This window comes from Mus caroli, chromosome 11 (assembly GCF_900094665.2).
Source record: "Mus caroli chromosome 11, CAROLI_EIJ_v1.1, whole genome shotgun sequence".
Classification (NCBI taxonomy): Eukaryota; Metazoa; Chordata; class Mammalia; order Rodentia; family Muridae; genus Mus; species Mus caroli.
In genome coordinates, this window is record NC_034580.1 from 77,047,480 (window position 1) to 77,066,242 (window position 18,763).

Sequence of the window (18,763 nt, forward strand, 5' to 3'; positions counted from 1 at the left end):
CCAAGCCGGGCGTGGTGGCGCATGCCTTTAATCCCAGCACCTGGGAGGCAGAGGCAGGCAAATTTCTGAGTTCGAGGCCAGCCTGGTCTACAAAGTGAGTTCCAGGACAGCCAGGACTATACAGAGAAACCCTGTCTTGAAAAGCCAAAAAACAAATCTCATGTCCAGGGAAGCATTCTGGAAGCACCAGCCCCACCTCCACCCCGTGTCACCTGTGTTACCTATGGGTAATTAGGTTTTTGACAACTAACTATGCCTGGCTCCTGGTAAGCATCACAATGCTGCTAAGGACTGCTTGCCATGGAATAAACACAGCAGCTTGTTTGATAAAGCTTATTTCCTATTGCAAATATATTAACTTCAGAACTGCCCTCTTCCAAGCATCCCCCCATTCCTTTACAGTCATTGTCTCCATGACTCTCTATGAAAGACGAATCTTGGGTACAGCTCTGCCCATCAGGAAAGACTCAAAAGGATGCTATAGAGGAATTGGAAATCAAGATACCTGGGTGGAAGACTCTGCTCAGCCACTGGCATGCATGTGAGAGCGCTACTCTTTTTATCAAGAGTCTGCTGAAATGAATTCTAAGGGCTTTCAGATTTTATTGCTTTGATCACACTGTTCCTGAAGAAATCTAAACCTGGAAAGCTGAATTAAGCCAGATATTCCAGTTGGCTCACTCATGGTCCCTGGAAATCACAAAGGAAACAGGGCGGAGAGCTACCAGGAGTAGCTAACCACAGGCTCCTAGTTCATCGTGACTTAACCAAAAGGCTTGTTTCTCCATGGCCCGTTAGCTGTCTGTTAATTTGAAGGTAATGTGATGGTAGCCAGGCTGGAGCTACCTGGGTCCTGTTCCAGGGGCTCTTAGGGCAGTCACCTACATAACCCTTCTGAGCCTCGACTACTTGATCTGAGAATGGGGATTAACAACATCTACTTACCAGGGCTGGGGAAATTAGAGACTGCACTGTGAAGGGTTCCAACCACTCCTGGCCCAGAGTAAGCACTAGGTGAGTTTTCATAGAAATCTCTTCTGCACCATGAGCTCATGTCTATGGCTTTCCAGGTCTGGACTTTTACAACTCAGACAGTTCATATCAATGTCACAAAGCTTCTTAGTGCTGCAAAATATCTGGTAACCACCAAGTGGAGAAAATGCTGTATTCAACAAGGCCTGATAACCAAGGACTCAGGGGACTTACTGAGGGTCCTTTCCCAGCTCCAAGGTTCCTTGAGCCAGGGGCAAGCTAGGCTGTGCTTCCAGGCATCTTCTTCCTAAGGACGTTAGGTTCCTTGGTCACTTCCTTTTATTTCAGTGAAAGCAGAGCCACTCCATTCACACTTGTGGTCACAGTAGTACAATTACTGCCAATTCTTCCCTCTTTCCCCACCCCCCTCCCTGCGCAGCTTCATTTGCTCCCAGGGGTGGCTAGAAAAATACCAAATTCCAACCCACAGTTTCTCTCTTCCACTTCCTGGAAACATCTGAGGGCTCTGCACTTACTCAGCGGATTCAACTTCCACTTTCCATCACTTATCCAGGGTGATGCTACTCCTTGGCACCAAGCGCTCTGCCTGACTCCACCCCCCTGGCTTACAATAAAAGGCGGCCTCAGAGCAGCCAGAAGTACAGAGAGACAGACGGGAGGAAGGCCAGCCCAGCACCAGCCAACTCTCACTGAAGCCAGCTCTCTCTTCCTCCACCACCATGCAGGTCCCTGCCACGCTTCTGGGCCTGCTGTTCACAGTTGCCGGCTGGAGCATCCACGTGCTGGCTCAGCCAGGTGAGACCCCCAGCTCCCTTCCCTTCCCAGCGTATCACCCCATTTTTGAATTGTCATGGATTGTGATAGCATAGTCTCACATGGTCAGATACTTTTTTTTTTTTTAACCAAGGTAAGGAACATAAAGAAGGAAGGACAAAGAGCCAACCCAATTACACGGTTGCTTCTGGAAAGCAACTAGAATTTTAATTGTTAGATCTAAATTTGGAATCACACCTTCATATAGTTCCTGTTCCAGTTACTTCCCTCAGTATTTGGGAACCTGAGTGATCAAACAGAGGCTTGGGTTGGTGCCTTTTTCCAGATAGAGGAGAAAGGGAAAGAGACCCAGGATCTGAGCTGTGTTTCACCCAGCACTGCTTCCAGAGATAGCAGCTTCACAGAGCTGGTTGGGATCAGAGATACTCATGATTAGATTTTTTTTTTTGGCAGCCTACAGTAATGTACTCAGGTAATCTTCTCAGGTCATAGTAATTTGACTCCTAACTTCCCCAAATGACAGTCCCCAGAGTCACATAGTTTTAATGGCATCCCTCTACCCAAGACTGTGAGCCTACTTTAAGCTGCAAATAACTGAGTCTGTGTCAAAGATCACATCCCAGATCTGATGTATTGGCATTTATATCCCATCCTGCTGAAACTGCCTTCTCCTCGTGGTCCTTTTCTTCTCTAAGGTCAGAAGCATCTTTCCTGTCCTAATGTGCTTCTCTTTTACTCTCCAGATGCAGTTAACGCCCCACTCACCTGCTGCTACTCATTCACCAGCAAGATGATCCCAATGAGTAGGTTGGAGAGCTACAAGAGGATCACCAGCAGCCGGTGTCCCAAAGAAGCTGTAGTGTGAGTTACATACCCCAGCCCTCCCTGGTCCAAAGGTTTCTCCTCAAGAGCAAGGGATGGTCCTCATACACTTATAGTCAGTCACACACTCAGATCCAATGGGGAAACCAAGGCCAAGAAGGCAAAGGCAGTTCTCAACAGCATTGTCTCTATGGCTGCTGTTCAGGCCCTTTCTATTCCACAAGCTTCTCTTAGAAAACCTGCAGGAGAAGCACGTCACTTTGAGTCCCCTTTTCTACCTGCCCTCCCCACTGATCTCTACACAGCCCCTCCGTGTATAGCAGATTGAACTTCATCTAACAGTGTCTTTTCTCTTTCCACAGTTTTGTCACCAAGCTCAAGAGAGAGGTCTGTGCTGACCCCAAGAAGGAATGGGTCCAGACATACATTAAAAACCTAGACCGGAACCAAATGAGATCAGAACCTACAACTTTATTTAAAACATCTGCCCTAAGGTCTTCAGCACCTTTGAATGTGAAGTTGGCCCGTAAATCTGAAGCTAATGTATCCACTACCTTTTCCACAATCACCTCAAGCACTTCTGTAGGAGTGACCAGTGTGACAGTGAACTAGTGTGACTTGGACTGCGATGCCTTAATTAATATTAAACTTATTTAACTTATTGATGTTATGGTATTCCCTTTCATGAATACTAAAAATTTCTTAAATGCAAGGTGTGGATCCATTTTTCCCTCTCTGTGAATCCAGATTCAACACTGTCAATGTATGAGAGATGAATTTTGTAAAGATGAATGGGTAAACTTTGTGTTTGAGATTCCAAGGTATTGTTTAAAATATTATTATGGATATTCCTTATTATTAAAAGAAATATATTATTTTTGTACACCAGTCTGACTTTGAGTGTTTTCTTGAGGGAAATTGCAAAGCTGAGAGTATATAAGCTTGGAGGGCAACACAGGTTGGGATACATATTGTGGGGGAACAGGAGAGTGAATGGCCCACTCTTTTGTATTGAATGGTCTCATCTGAGTGTCATAGACTCTTCAAGACAGAGCCCAGTCAGGGATGCTACTATCATTGTTCCGGTCCCCAGCATTGCTTCTCAGATACATGCTCAACAAAAGCCCCAGTCCTTCCCAGTCACATGTCCCAGTTGCCCTTTAACTGGGATACATCAGTTCCATCTGAAGCTCTGCAATTATAATTCTCTAACTGCATAGGTAGTTCAGGCAGTGGAGAACAGACGGGCGACTTAACCATCTTCTATAAGAAGGTTATGCTAATGCTTCCTAGAGAGAGGAAGACATGAACTTATCCTTGATAATGGTTAGTTTTATAGGAAAAAAAAAACCACAAAAGCATTAAGGAAAACTGGTAGGTGGGGGAAATTATCCAAAAATAGAAATGAAAATGGTGTGTACATTAAACGGGGAAGAGCGAGGGAAACCATCCGATGGAGCTGCATGTATATCAAGAGATGGGGATTTTTCAAGAGTAAGCTGACTACAGGGTTTGGAATAGGAAGGTGAGAACATGGTATTCCCTCGGACCTATAGTTTAAAGGATAAGTTGAAACTCTCCGGTCCAATAAAGAGGGAGGGACGTGTTTCATTCAGAGGCTCAGAGGTGAGCTTCAGAAAAATACATCCTGATGACTTCAGACAGACAGAAAGAAGTGGAGACAAGTGATTGGTTGTGGCTCATCATGAGATGAGGGCTGGATATTGGGTCCAAGAGAACAATGTTCTGGACTGTGGGAGATGGCTAAATGTACGAACCTTTCCAGAGATTGTTAATGAGGCAATGTCTCTGAAACCTGAGAGTATTTCTTTCCATCAGCACCCTGACTCCACACAGAGGAACCTAGGTTGTCCACTCAAATGGATAGATGTTCTCTCTCTAAATGTCCATCTGAGGTCTGTGGCATGGGGGGCATTTGGACCACAGGAACACACAGATAGCCTCTCCGCCAAGGTGATTGGGCATCTTTCTCTAAAATATAAACTCCCATGGTGCTCACCCTCTCCATCTAGTGGGGAGAAAAGATTGTCAAGCTAGACCTCACACCCTCTTTGGCAACACGAGGTGCTGCGGAGACCTCTGGCTTGCAGGCAGGACAGGAGCTGATGCTGACTCAGTCACTTAGGAGCAAGCAAGTGGTATCTATCAATTCAGTGTGGGAGGGGAGGTGTTGCAGAGATCAATAGGGCCCAACGTTTTCCTTCCTGATTTAGAAGCATGTCTCCTGGAAAGTTTCCATTGCTGCTGCTCTGTTAGAGCATTCCTGAGCCAGACCAGACCTTTTGGCTGAAGCTGGGGTTTTCCTTCAGAGCTCCAAGGGCCCGTTACATCAGACAGCAAACAATTTGTACATAGCTGTGTGACGAATTCACTGACCCTACATTCCAGGTCCAGTGGTCCTCGGTGCTGGTTACAGTCAGAAAAGAAATCTTAAAATCATAGTGGATGCAAAGAGGCAAAGAGGAAATAAATTAGAAATGAGTTGATCTCTGCTTTGCAGCTTATAGAACAGGGGGCCTCTGATGCCAGGCTGACCGGCTGCAAAGGACCTGGCAGGAGGAGAAAGAAAGGAAGTGGGGCACAAATACTTCACCCTGCAGACAGCCTGTCCCCACTCATCTGTAAGTCCTATCTGCTTACTCTTGGGAAATACTGACTAGGTTTCTTTTTCTCGAAGTAAGCCTGAGTTCCTCCATCCTTGCACAATGGAGCCACAATGGGGCTGAGCAAAAGCCCTGGCAGTGCTCAGGCACCTGAGGAGGCCAAGTTGGATACACTCATTTTCCCGTTGATGCCAACACTCTTCCAGAATGTCTCATCCTTTCCCATAATTCTCAGGCTTCCAGCCTGTGCTTATTGCTCAATTCAAAAGCCATTTCTATGATTTATTGCAACAGCGCCCTACCCCCAGGTACCACACTTCTTCCTATTAGTCCCCGATTGCCACTAACAAACCACCATAAACCTAATGGCTTAAAACAGACAAATACATCAGCATACATTGAATTGTTAAAGCTACAAGTCTACACTGAGGCAATCTAGCTACAGTCCCTTAAAGAACTTGCTCCCACAATCCTTCTCCCCATCCCCCCTTCCCTTCTCCTCTAAGTGAGTGGGGGGTCCATCTCCCTAGATATCTCCCTGGGTATCCCCGACTCTGGCACATCAAGTTTCTAGCACAGATTCCAGGTGTTAGGTTAGTGCAGTGGCACTTGAGAAGAAACAGAGCTGCCCTTCAGACTGCATGCCTCGGGAGCAGGCAAGGTTTATACTCAGTAGCTGGGCACAGTCTGGATTGCTGAGAAGACAGCCTAATACCAGCATGGATGTCATCTGTATAGATAAAGCTCTTACTTTGTACCACAGGTGCTTTCTAAGCGGCCTGCACATTGTGGTTTATCTTGATTGTCTATGTGGTGTGAGTGATTGATGCTTAGGGCAAAGAATACTTCTGGTTTTGCCTATGTAAGTGCAGATATGGGTCTGTAACATGAGTCAGCAGCTAGAGCAGAGACCTACCCTAACATGGTGGCCGCATCCAACTAGCCAGGGGTCCAGACAGAAGAGAAGTAGAAGCAAAACAAGCGAACGGCATGCGCAAGCTCCACTCCAGTGGACCTAGACTCCACCCTCTCCAGACTTTCAACAGAATCTCACGCCAGAGACTGTCCAAGGAGCTTGCAGGCCTGCAGCCTCAGACTGGAGTTGGGTCATTGGCCCCTGTTTTCCTGAGGTACCCAGCTTCATGGACTGAAAAGCTACTAGATTGCTGACTTTCCAGATGTTCACTGGGGAATTACGCAGTGAATAGTTATGAAACTCAGTATAATCAACTATCTTTTATAATTTTATACACACACACACACACACACCTATAGATGCTCATGTATATATACACATATATACATGTGTGGGTATATAACTAATATATAATAACACATGGAGAGAACCCTAGCTAATACACTGTGCTAATATGCCTGAGTTCCTTATAAAATGAGAGCACACAGGCAAGCCAGATGATTCAGTAGATAAAGGCATTTGTCACCAGGACTTACAACCTCAGTTCAACCCTGAGACCCAAATGGTAGAAAGAAAGAATTGATTCCTACAAGTTGATCTCTGACCTCCAACCATAAGCCTTGGCATGTGTGTGTGTGTGTGTGTGTGTGTGTGTGTGTGTGTGTGTGTGTGCGCGCGCGCGCACACACACACACACACACACACACACACACAAGTAATAAGCAAATAAATAGAGTTTTTAAATTGTTTAATTTTTTTTTAAATTGGGTGTCTGTCTGTCTTCATGTGAGTTTGTGCACTTGAGTTTGAGTACCTGAGATGCCCACAGGCATTAGATCTTCCCTGGATCTGGAGTCGCAAGCAGGTGTCAGTCACCTGACCAAGGTGCTGAGAACCAAACTTTTGATCCTTTGTGCTCTTAACCACTGAACCATCTCTCCATCCATCAAATGTAAATAAAATAAAATAAAATAAAAACCTTAAATACAAAACTTGCCAAAAGCTTCTGATGTGGAGTGATGAAATGGGAGAAGCGCTCCTTCTCATTGGTAGGTTTTCAGGGTTTCCCAGAAGACCCTGGTAGCACATAGCAACTAGGATATAATGCTTCTTGGTCCTCTTTGGCAGGTTACTGGACTGGACGCTTGGTGCTGCAGCCTCTGGCACAGGTTTTCATGGTATCTCTTGTTCTGATCTGAACTTGGTCAACTTCCAATTAGGGTGAACAGGAATAAGAATTCAGGAAAGAAATTCAGGGTCTTACAGAATCTGGTGGCACAGCTGCTGTTCCAAATCAAGCACTGACATGGACTTTTAGAGGTTTTTTTAAAATTATAACCAATGCATAAACATCATATTTGCTTATAAACCACCACCACCACCATCATCATCATATCTCTGTCTCTGTCTCCCCCTCCTTTGTATATCATGAAACAATTATCATCTTTAAATAGAAAATCCTCCTAATCCTTTCTTCTGGTCTTTTAATTATAAATTAATAGCATATAATGCAACCACCAGGACTCCTTTCTCCAATCCATCTATAACTTGGTATCTGTTAGTTGACTTTATTTGGTCTGCCCATTCCCCTGCCCCACCAAGTCGTTAGTGACTACCATTCTACACTCAGTTTTCATGAAGTCAACCTTCACAGCTGTCACACGAGGAAGATCACATGGGACTGGTTTTCCTGTGTCTGGCTTTTTTCATGTAACCCGATGACATCCGTTTTCAGCCATGTTATCAAAAGTGACAGGGTTCCATCCATTGATGGCTGATATTCCACTCTATACTATTACCACATCATCTGCACCTACTTATCAACTAAGACTAGACTGTTTCCATTTCCTAGCTGTTGTGGACCATGGTATGATAATCATGGAGTACAGATGTCTCTCGGCATACAGATTCTTACTCCGTTGGCTACATGCCCAGGAGCAGGATTGCAAGATTGCCAATTCTAGTTTTTAATATTTTGAGGAACTACCATACTGTTCCTGACAATGACTGCACTAATTTACATTTCCATTAACAGTTTCAAGGGGCCCCTTTTCCTCCACATCTTTACCAGTATTATTTAATGTTTGACATTTTTTAAGCAATAGCCCTTCTGACTGGAGGGAGGTTTCACTGTGGCTTTGACTTGACTTTCCCTGATGTATTCATTTCGTTTCATGTTGCTATGGAAACAAATACTCTTACTCTAAGTGAAAGAGTTTCTTCTTAGTTTCATCATGGCAGGGAAACCATGAAAGCAAGAACTTGAAGCAGCTTATCATGCCCCATCCAAAGCAGAAGAGCAGAGAGTGATAAAGGAAGACTGCTGATCATCTCCCCTTCTCTACTCACATAGTTCAAGATAGCAGCCAGGGAATGGTGCCACCCACAGTGGGCAAGTCTTTCCATTTCAATTAGTCTAACACTGTCATGATAATTCCCACAGGCACACACACACAGGCACACACACAGGCACACACAGGCACACACAGGCACACACAGGCACACACACAGGCACACACACAGGCACACACACAGGCACACACACACACACAGGCACACACAGGCACACACACACAGGCACACACAGGCACACACACACAGGCACACATAGGCACACACACAGGCACACACACACAGGNAGGCACACACACAGGCACACACACACAGGCACACACAGGCACACACAGGCACACACAGGCACACACAGGCACACACAGGCACACACAGGCACACACAGGCACACACAGGTACACACAGGCACACACACACAGGCACACACAGGCCCCCCTCCCAGGTAGTTATGGATTCTGTTAAGTTGGCAATCGACACTAATCATTATACCTCATGTACAGTAAAGTTGAGAATTCTTTTATTTATCTATGCCTTCATTTAGGAAGTGGCCTTTTAGATATACTGTTTATACATTTTGTGGTGATAAAATATGGTTGGCTAATTCTTCCTTTTGTAGCCTATGCTTTTGAGCTCTTCTCCATAAACTTTGTGCCTATGCCCACATCACGAAGGATCTTCTGTATGTTTCCTTCTAGTCACTTCATGACTTCAGGTCTTACATTTCATATCTTTAACGCATTTGAGTTGATTTTTGTTTACTGTGAAAGCTGGGGTCTACCTTTATTCTTCTGAAGGCAGATCTCTGGCTTTCCCAGCACCATTTGTTGAAAACTATCTTTTCTGGAGTGCATGCCCTCCAAAACTCTACTGAAAGCCATTTGACTATAAAAGCATGGGGATGGATTAAAAAAAAAGGTTTCAGACACTAAATCATCTGCAGAGGCTTCCAGGTGGATAAAGTGGTTTAAAGAAAGGAATTGGTTAGAAATGTGGAGTTCTCATTTAAGCCTGGGAGTTTTGGCTTAAAAGAGTTGTGGAACAGGTATGGATGAAGCAAGGAAAACAGCCAGAAAAGCACACAGGGAGATGTGGTGTACCTGTACCAGTAGCCTAGTACAGTAACAGTCAGGTTTTTTTTTAAATCTTGTTGCCAAAATAATCAGAAGCCCAAGGTCTGTACCAGCTGTGATAACTACTAAAGACAGACATGTCCACCCAGCTCCAATGCCAGTATAGCCAACAGGTGGAAATGGGCATAAGGAGCCCATAGATGATAGATCTTGAATCCGTGGTCAAGGATGCTCATCCTGAGAACATGAGCAAAGCCCCTGTTCCAGGAGCATCTTTCCTGGCGCCTATTTAGAAGCACAAAGCCACCGAGCACTACCTCTCATTGCTGGGTTTCATGGGCATGGAGGCCAGAGGTCCAGATGTTGTTCTTCAGACACTGTCCAGATTTTCTTTGAAACAAGATCTCTCACTGAACCCAGAACTCCCTCAGTGGATCAGGCTGACTGGCAAGGGGACCCAGAGATCTTCCTGTCCCTTCCCCAACACTGGAATTATAGGTTTGTACCCCTTTGCTCAACTTTATTTGGGTTCAGGGGATCAAACTGAGGTCCCTGTGCTTACATGGCAAGTGTTCTACCAACCGAGCCCTCCCCACAGCCCCTCTGCTTGGGTTTCTCCCAGGTTTGCTTTCCCAGTAAGTATGTAGTGTGTCTGTTCCCAGTCCCCAATGCACACAGAGAGTTGGGAACAGACCAATGAGTCATTTTTCAGGAACAATCACCAGCTTTTACTGAGAACTATAAAAGTCACTTTTTAAAGACTTCATTCTCTTTTAAATTTTTAAGATGGTGGCAAAACCATAAACCACAGAATTCACCATCTTTTCCATATTTAAGCATGGTTATGGAACTAATGTTGACATACCTAACACCATTGAACAACAGACCTCTAGGCCATTTTTCACCTTGTAAAAGCCAAAATACCTACTCACTAAACAAGCTCCTCTTTCCACCTTTGTCAGCGATTTTATTTTATAGTGCTAAGATCGGAACCCAGAGCTATGTACGTGCTAGACAAAAACTCTAGTACTGAGCTTATACACTCCAGTCTTTATTTTGATATTTTGATGTAAGTAACTATAATGGGGCAAAGTAATGAGATCTCATGATGGTTTTGATTTGAATTTTCCCTTTCATTCTTATTTATTTACATAGAGGGACTTGACATTGAATTCAGCACCTCACACAAGCTTCCAAAGATACTCTGTGCACTTTCAATTCAGTTGTTTGGTTTTGTTTTTGCTACTGAGTTGTGGGAGTTCTTTATATTATCTAGATCACAATTCCCAACCATTTGTCAGTGATATAATCTGTGCCTGTGTTTTCTCAGTTCAAAGGTTGGATTGTCACAGTGTTGGCTGATTAGAGTCTAGGTTTGCATCTTTGTCACGAAGCCTGGGCAGTTGCTCATGCATAGTGTGTTCTATTATCCCCAGACTCTGGAGTTTTTGACATGTCTCACCATGGAATGTAGATTAACTCCAAGAGCACACTCCTCCTGCCATAGCCTCTCACATGCTGAGACCTGACACTAAAGATATGACACTACATTCAGTTTGACTTCTCTATGTTCTTTTACTTGGAAAAGATATTTTCATAGTTGATCAGATATTTGGAAAACCACAAGATTCCAGGATCTGAATCCTTCTGGACAATATTTCTGGGAACAGAAGTTGGGCCCCTGCCCTTGCCTAATACTCTCTCTGCTACCAAGTTACAGACCTGTTTCTATATAGTGGTTTAAAAACATGTCTGCGGGTTACTTTACACTCACTTGCTAAGAGGTTTTGCCTATGTGCCTGGACACTTTAAGGCATCATGTGAAATATATGGTATGGCCTTCACAGTGGAATGCAGAGAAAGAGGGAGAGGAAGCAAGCCACATCTGGCCCAAACTATAGCTATTAAAGTTCTTCCAGACACTAGACTTGGAGAGGATGCTTTGGGATGACCCTCAACCTCAGCCATCTACCTACAACCAAGTACTGGCCAGCTGATGCCAGTCAACTTTCCCAAATAAAGAGTTGTTTTGTTTTTAGTAATTAAAAATTATATTAGACACAGGGTTTGGAAATGTTTTATGATTTTTTTATTTGTTTGTTTGCAAACATCTTTTCCTCTGTGATTTGAAGTTACCAGGACTTTCCATCTTCAAGTGCATTTTTAAATTCAGTCAAAATTTTAGTGCCTGTTTCTAGACTCCAGGCTCCTTGGGATGTTGCTTGAAGGGGGAAATAGGAATCCCTTGACTCTGCCATCTCTGCTTCCTTCCTCATTCTACAAAAAAAAAGCTTTTCTTTCCAATAGGAGCTGAGCTGGTCAGAATAACCAGAGTTCACAGAACAGTGTTTTATCTGGACAGAGTCACCACCTCATTTTCCATTCCTGGTGTTAAATGGAAATAGGCCAGCCTCACATTACACTCTCCTGTGATTCATTCCAAAAGAAGATCCCTCCCTATCTGCTGCCTATAAAAGAGGAGGCAGAGCTGCCAGAAGAGCAGAGAAGCAAGGCCAGCACAGAGTCTGCCAACTCTCACTGAAGCCAGCTCTCTCACTCTCACCATGAGGATCTCTGCCACGCTTCTGTGCCTGCTGCTCATAGCCGCTGCTTTCAGCATCCAAGTGTGGGCCCAACCAGGTGAGACTCACCCTGCCTCCTGTTTCCCAGAGCATGCTGTCCCTTCTCTGGGACATTTCATAGACCATTACAGAACAAGGTTTATCCATAGTCTTACCTTTGCTGGCTTTGCCAAAGTAGGGCAATTAAAAGAAGGACAAGAAGATACATATAGTCCAATGATAATTCTAGAACTTCAACATGATTCCCTTAGGACTCATTTGTGGAAACAAGATAGTTCTTGTCTTCTGTGGTGATGGGGTCCTGGGTCATCAAATAGGATCCTGGGATGGTTCTCAGGTAAAAGAGGGAGGGCGAAGAGGCTCAATGTCTGGTGGGTGCTTTATCCAGCCCAATTTCCAGAGACAGTGGTTATGGAGAGGCTGTGTCACAACTAAACACTATTTCTTTTATCCTAAAAGGGGACTCATAACCAGTGTCTCCTTATTCTAAAGAACTGTGGCATTATACTAATGCTTTCTAGGGACACCCATTATTGCCATCAGCTCTTTTTGCCTCTATTGACTGGCACAGAACCCAACCCATTCAAGTGAGAAAGGATTAAGGAACCTAATAAAAAGGAGAGACATTAAACTAGGGTGGGCATTCCTTTAAGCATCATCAAAAGACCCACAACCTACCACAAAGAACCTTTTCTTGTTCTTTCATTGTAGATGGGCCCAATGCATCCACATGCTGCTATGTCAAGAAACAAAAGATCCCCAAGAGGAATCTCAAGAGCTACAGAAGGATCACCAGTAGTCGGTGTCCCTGGGAAGCTGTTATGTAAGTACACAACCCTTGCCTTCACCCCCTCAGTGCTGTCACCCCCGAGGCAGTACATAGGATTATATACTCAATGGGTAGGGACTGTATCTCTAACACAAACTCACATAACTTTCCATGGAAAAACTGAAGCCCACCACTCTCTTCCGAGCCACCAGTTGAGAACGTCCCTCTCCCTCTAAAAGCCAAGGGGCCTTTTCCTTGACCAATGAAAACTGCACCTTCCCATCAGGCCTTTCCTTTGTCTTACCTTCTTCCTCATCCATTCCTGGGTCATGTCATCAACTTGGGGTTATGCCAGGTAGGGACTCACAGAATAAGTTACATACTCTCTAACTGAGCCCTCTTTCTTCAGCTTCAAGACAAAGAAGGGCATGGAAGTCTGTGCTGAAGCCCATCAGAAGTGGGTCGAGGAGGCTATAGCATACTTAGACATGAAAACCCCAACTCCAAAGCCTTGAAGAAATGTGCCTGAACAGAAACCAACCTAGGAGCCAGGAAGCAAAATTCCTCACCGCTGTTCTTTCTGAGAACTGTTGATGAAATGGGCTAATCACGGTCCTAAGGGATAGGAGCTGTCTGTGGGAATGTGAAACAGTCACGCCTAAGGAATGGTCTTTAAGTTATTAATATTTTTATTTAATTAGCCATGTACTTTGGTGTGATTTGAATGTAAAGCTCTGGAGACATCATGTCACTTTAACATTGTGTTAGCTGCAGAATTCTCCCCCCTTCCTCATTTACTTTGTTCTTGTATTATGAAGGGACTTTGCAAGAATCAGTGCAAAGATTTTATTTAAAAACTTTTAGGATAAAATCACAATGTTGTGATAACTGTGTGGTTTTTAAATGTATGACTACTGAAGTTTCATATAAAATGTATTTTTGCACAAAATTCTATCTCTGATGTTGTCTTTTAAAGGAACAAACTAAGCCAGAGGGGTGAACAGGGTGGCAAGAAGTAGGGTGTGGGTACAGAGGGAGGGGAGGGGGTCAGAAATGGTAACCCTGGGTATTAGCTTAAACTGAGCTTAGTTGTGAAAGCCAGACAGGCTGAAGCTAGAAAAAGCCAGGCCTACAATTTTGCCTCTGACAGCTGACACCAGCTTTAGCCAGTTTACCAGGCACTTTTTTGGTTCCCAAAGCCGTGGCTTTTCACACAATCTCTGATTGCACCAGATTCCTATTTGTCTGGTTTCCTCACAGACCCCCAAGTCCCTCCAGACCAGAATATTAAAATACATCTCTGGCTTTGATAATGGAGATGCCAGGCCAATGTGACCTTGCAAATTCCCTTCCACATCTGGCAGCCACATGAGTGTTCAAACAGTTCTATCTCTGTTAATCAGAAAGGGCAGGAAGGTGAAGATCATGGCCCCGGTACAAGATTCTAAGAGATCCCTGGATCTTCCAGCTGAGCCTCCATGAAAGCCTCAGGTTGAAACATAAGGTGTCAGAAGAGAGTGGACACCGTAGTGGCAAATAAACAGCACACCAGTGACCATGCACTGATGCTCCAGCCAGATCTAACAGAGCTTCCTGCCTTTCATGCAGCCTCCAGGGGTCAGGCCTCATCTCGTCCGCAACAAGCAGATTTTCCAAAACAGCCACCAGGAGGCAGACTAGCATCACCCAAACTATCATCTTCCTGTCACATGCTTCATCTTAGAGCCATGAAAATAGTGTCAGATAGAAAAGAATACAGGTTATACAGGTCAGTGTTGAGCACAGAATCAGTGACTTCACAGTTCAGAGAGGAGGAGCTCCCTGTGCCCAAGGCCAAAGAAACCCCTCCTCTTCCTTTTCTTCTTCTTCTTTCTCTTTGCATTTCTTTCTTACACTGTTGGTCTCCTTGCTTTTTTTTCTTTCTAGTCTGTTTTTAAACCAAGTGCCCATGTTGTCCTATAATTCAATATGCAAAGAATGATCTTGAATTTTCATCCTTCAGCCTCTATCTCCAGAGTGAGGGAACAGGTGTGTGCCCCTATACACAGTTTTTGAAGAACTGTGGATCAAATTGAAGCCTTAGTGCATGCTAGGCAAGCACTCTACCCAACTAATGAGATACACGACCAGCCTAGTTCCCCATTTTAAAGAATTTAAATCTTGTTTATCTTCATCTATGTCCAGGGCCCTTTGGCAAGAATAATTAAAGAGAAATCCAAAATTATGACCAGAAACAGACGGTGATCCCTAACTCAGCATCAGTGGTCTGTGGAAGTCAAAGACTAGATGGGTTATACCACTAATGTATGAGTTATAGCACTAGCTGTCTTAAGTAGTCACTAACCTGACAGACAGGTTTTTTTTTTGTTTTTTTTTTAAGTGCGAGGGTATAGTAGAGCCATGGTCCTCATGCAGGCACCAGCATCATGTAGACACTAAAAATAAAATCAAAATGAACACATTTCACATCTGGGAGCATATCCATCAAAGATGCCCAACTATTGCCACCAAATTGGTTGGGAGTGTAGGGTGGCAAAGATGTCCCTTTTGCCCTTTAAGGAGTTACCCTACAGGTCTGGGGATTATTGTTAAGAAAAACTTTAAGGGTTCCTCATATTTTTTTTTCTTTCTATATTACAGGACTTCTTCTGTGATCTCTGGATTAGACCTAAAGGGTGTCATTTGCTTGAAATTAACACACAGACAACTGTGATGATCCTGTGCCCCCATTAAAACCCAAAGGAGTGCATCATGATGATGCACAACTATAATCCAGCATTTAGGAAACTGATGCAGGATTGCTCTAAGTTCATGGCCATTTGGGATACACAGTGAGTTACATAGCATTGGGATACACATTTTACTGTGGGAGGGCAAAATCCTGCCCCTCCCACAGTAAAATAAATTAAATATAAAACTGCAACAAGTAACATTCAGCAGACTTCTGACAGCAGATGGAACGAGCTGGTGCCTGAGGTTGGAAGATGGAGGCCCATGTTCCAAAGCACCAAAGCTGTCAGGTCCTGTCTGCAGAAATCTTAGCTCCAAAGGGAAACTTTACAAAAATGTGCATTGATGGTGTGCTGGTTGTTTCTGTCTGCATCTGTCAAGTTATCACTGTAAGGAAAACAGTTTAGGAAAGAACTGGCTGTCCTTTAACATACAAATAAAATCCACAAATTCAAGATTTATACTGCAGGAAATACAATCTGTGTGTTGGTACAACTCTCTCTGTCTCTGTCTCTCTCTGTGTATGTCTCTCTGTCTCTGTGTGTGTGTGTCTGTCTGTCTGTTTCTCTCTCTTTCTCTCTCTCTGTCTTTCTCTCATGGAAAAGCCTCTTAGTTGGATAAAGTGACAGTGAAAAATAAGATAGAAATGTTGCTTTGCTCTGCAAGCAAATGTCTCACTAAAAAGTGGATGCTGAGACATTGGCTGAATGCCAAAATGAAAAACCCCCCAAAGTTATTGACAAAAATCTATGAAATTATCAATAAAACAATTAGTGATCCCAGACCCACTAAAAGACACAGTCAATTCAAAATTAATATGGTCCTCAAGTCTTTAGAGAACCCCCAGGATAGATAGCATTTATTTGTCTGAGGGCCTTGTGAATGAATTCTAACCAATAGGGTGAGAAACCAAATGTTGTAAGCCACATTCAAGCCTAGTCCCTAAAAACACTCCGTACTTCAAGTTTCACTCCTATTGTGGTGATCTTAAGGGTAATGGGACTCAAAAATTAGACTCTGCCTAATCTCCCTGAGCCTCTGCAAATAGAGATTTCTAGACTATAGATAGCTCTCACACCAGCATCACCATTGCTTAGACACTTACAAACAAAAGGCAGAGATGAAAACTCCAGCAAGAAAGATTCCAACAGGGAGAGTGAGGCATAGATGCTGCCATTGCCTGAGTGAAGATATATGGACTTAGAATTTATTTTTAAAGGGAAAGACCGGAAGTACAGGATGTGATAAGGAGAGTGTGGGCTGACTCTTTGGGGGCTTAAGCAGAGGTTTTCTTCAACACTATTCAGAAATGGCTAAGGAGAAGGAAAGAACATGAAAGATCTCATGAGGGCTACCAGAAACAAAGATCAAGAAAATGGAAGAGCATTCCCAGAGGGGAGAGCCAAGCCTTGAAGGGCTATGGGATTGCTGCTGAGCTCTGCCGATGAGAGAGCTGGATACATCTATGCTTTCCTTCTAAAACATGATATGACATACTGTGTATACATGACTTGTCTTTTTGGCATACAGGGCACTGGACAAGGTAGATCCAGGTAGATCCAAATCTTCTGAGAGAGAGACTCAACCATCACCAAGGCACATTCAAGACTATCCTATGTTGCCATAGGAACTGGGCCATCTCATTACTACTAATTGTAGTAATGGTTGATATTAATTGTCAGCTTGACAGGGTCTAGATCCACTTAGGAGACAAACTTCTGCAGGTGTCTATGAGGAAACTTCTAGACTAGGTCAACTGAGGATATAGGAAGGCTCACCCTAAATATGTGAGGTACAGTTCCACGGGCTGGGGTTCTGGAGTGAATAAAGGAAAAATGTAATTGCTCACCAGTATTCACCTCTCTCTACCTACTGACCACAGATACAGTGTGGTTAATTGCCACACATTCCTTCCACTATGGCTTAGCCACCAGGATGGTTTGGACCCTCACACTATGATCCAAAATAAATCCCTCCTTTCTTTTATTTTTATCAAGTACTTTGTCACATCAATGAGAAAAAAAATGCCTACTACAGCTATGTTCTATCTATGAGACAGGAGGGAAGGGCAGACTGATAAAGATTTACTCCTCAACAGACATTCATGTACTCCTTTTGTTGTAACCCCCAAATTACTGATACTAGAGAGACTTCAGTATTGTACAGACAGTTTGCTTCTATGTTCCCCACCAGAGGCTTCCATCCTCCCCCCCACCCACCCAGGCATTCATGACATGCAGACAGCTGGTTTCTGTGCTGCATCCTCCTGCAGCCCAGGGCTCCCTCCACCTCCCCTAGTGTTAGAATGACACCACCTCTGTGTCTCAAAAAACCAACACTCCTGCTGATAAGCAGCAAAACTGCAGGTGCCTGTCTTTGAGACCTTAGAAAAATAACAAGCCCAAGGGAGACCATGGGGGGAAAAAAAGGTAAACAAAGGTCAGGTCACAGACACAGTTACAACTGGCCATAAAATTATTCCTTGAACAGAGGCCCATTAACCCCCCTCCAACTTCAGTACTATTCCACCCTCTACTCTCCTTTTCTGTAAATATTCACACTATTTCTAACTATACTGTATGTAAACCCAATGTTTTCTGCACTCAGGGTCACTTGACAGCATTCACGCAGTGAGTGCTAGGTGGATGAACCAAGTTTGAACTTGCAACTTACATAAAAGATTCTTTTGCCAGTTGCAGCAGACTTAGCAATTCTTGGGCTCCTCTGGGTTTCCTGTGAACTTGGGGCACAACACTCTTACTTCCTTAGACTAGAGACATACCAGAGTCACACGTGGAGTCAAGGTCAATGGTATGCAGGCTGAAGTGCTACAAACGGCATCCATGTCTGATTCTGTAAACTCTTGTCTCAGTAAATGTAGAGGCTATCCATACCAGGTGGCTGCTGTGGCTTTTATCCATCCTAAATCACTGAAGCACTCACTATTTTGCAGAAAGTTAAGTTGATTGAGCATTATCTGACTGCAATGCAACCACAAGAATGCATTGTTTGTTTTTTTTTTGATTTTTAATATTTTATTACATATTTTCCTCAATTACATTTCCAATGCTATCCCAAAAGTCCCCCATAGCGCCCCCCACTTCCCTACCCACCCATTCCCATTCTTTTGG

The 18,763-nt window shown here is 43.9% G+C and overlaps 2 protein-coding genes across 2 annotated transcripts; both read left to right on the top strand.

Annotated features, from left to right (window-relative positions):
- The first annotated feature begins 1,640 nt into the window (after positions 1 to 1,640).
- LOC110305192 (C-C motif chemokine 2) lies at positions 1,641 to 3,250 on the top strand. Its single transcript, XM_021177014.2, has 3 exons — positions 1,641 to 1,788; positions 2,511 to 2,628; positions 2,952 to 3,250. Exons 1-3 carry the CDS (start codon positions 1,713 to 1,715, stop codon positions 3,199 to 3,201), a joined length of 444 nt encoding a protein of 147 aa, XP_021032673.1. The 5' UTR covers positions 1,641 to 1,712; the 3' UTR covers positions 3,202 to 3,250.
- Positions 3,251 to 12,056: 8,806 nt separating this feature from the next.
- LOC115029039 (C-C motif chemokine 7) lies at positions 12,057 to 13,851 on the top strand. Its single transcript, XM_021177016.1, has 3 exons — positions 12,057 to 12,191; positions 12,845 to 12,956; positions 13,312 to 13,851. The coding sequence occupies exons 1-3, from the start codon at positions 12,116 to 12,118 to the stop codon at positions 13,415 to 13,417; spliced, it is 294 nt and encodes a 97-aa protein (XP_021032675.1). The 5' UTR covers positions 12,057 to 12,115; the 3' UTR covers positions 13,418 to 13,851.
- The last annotated feature ends 4,912 nt before the right edge of the window (positions 13,852 to 18,763 follow it).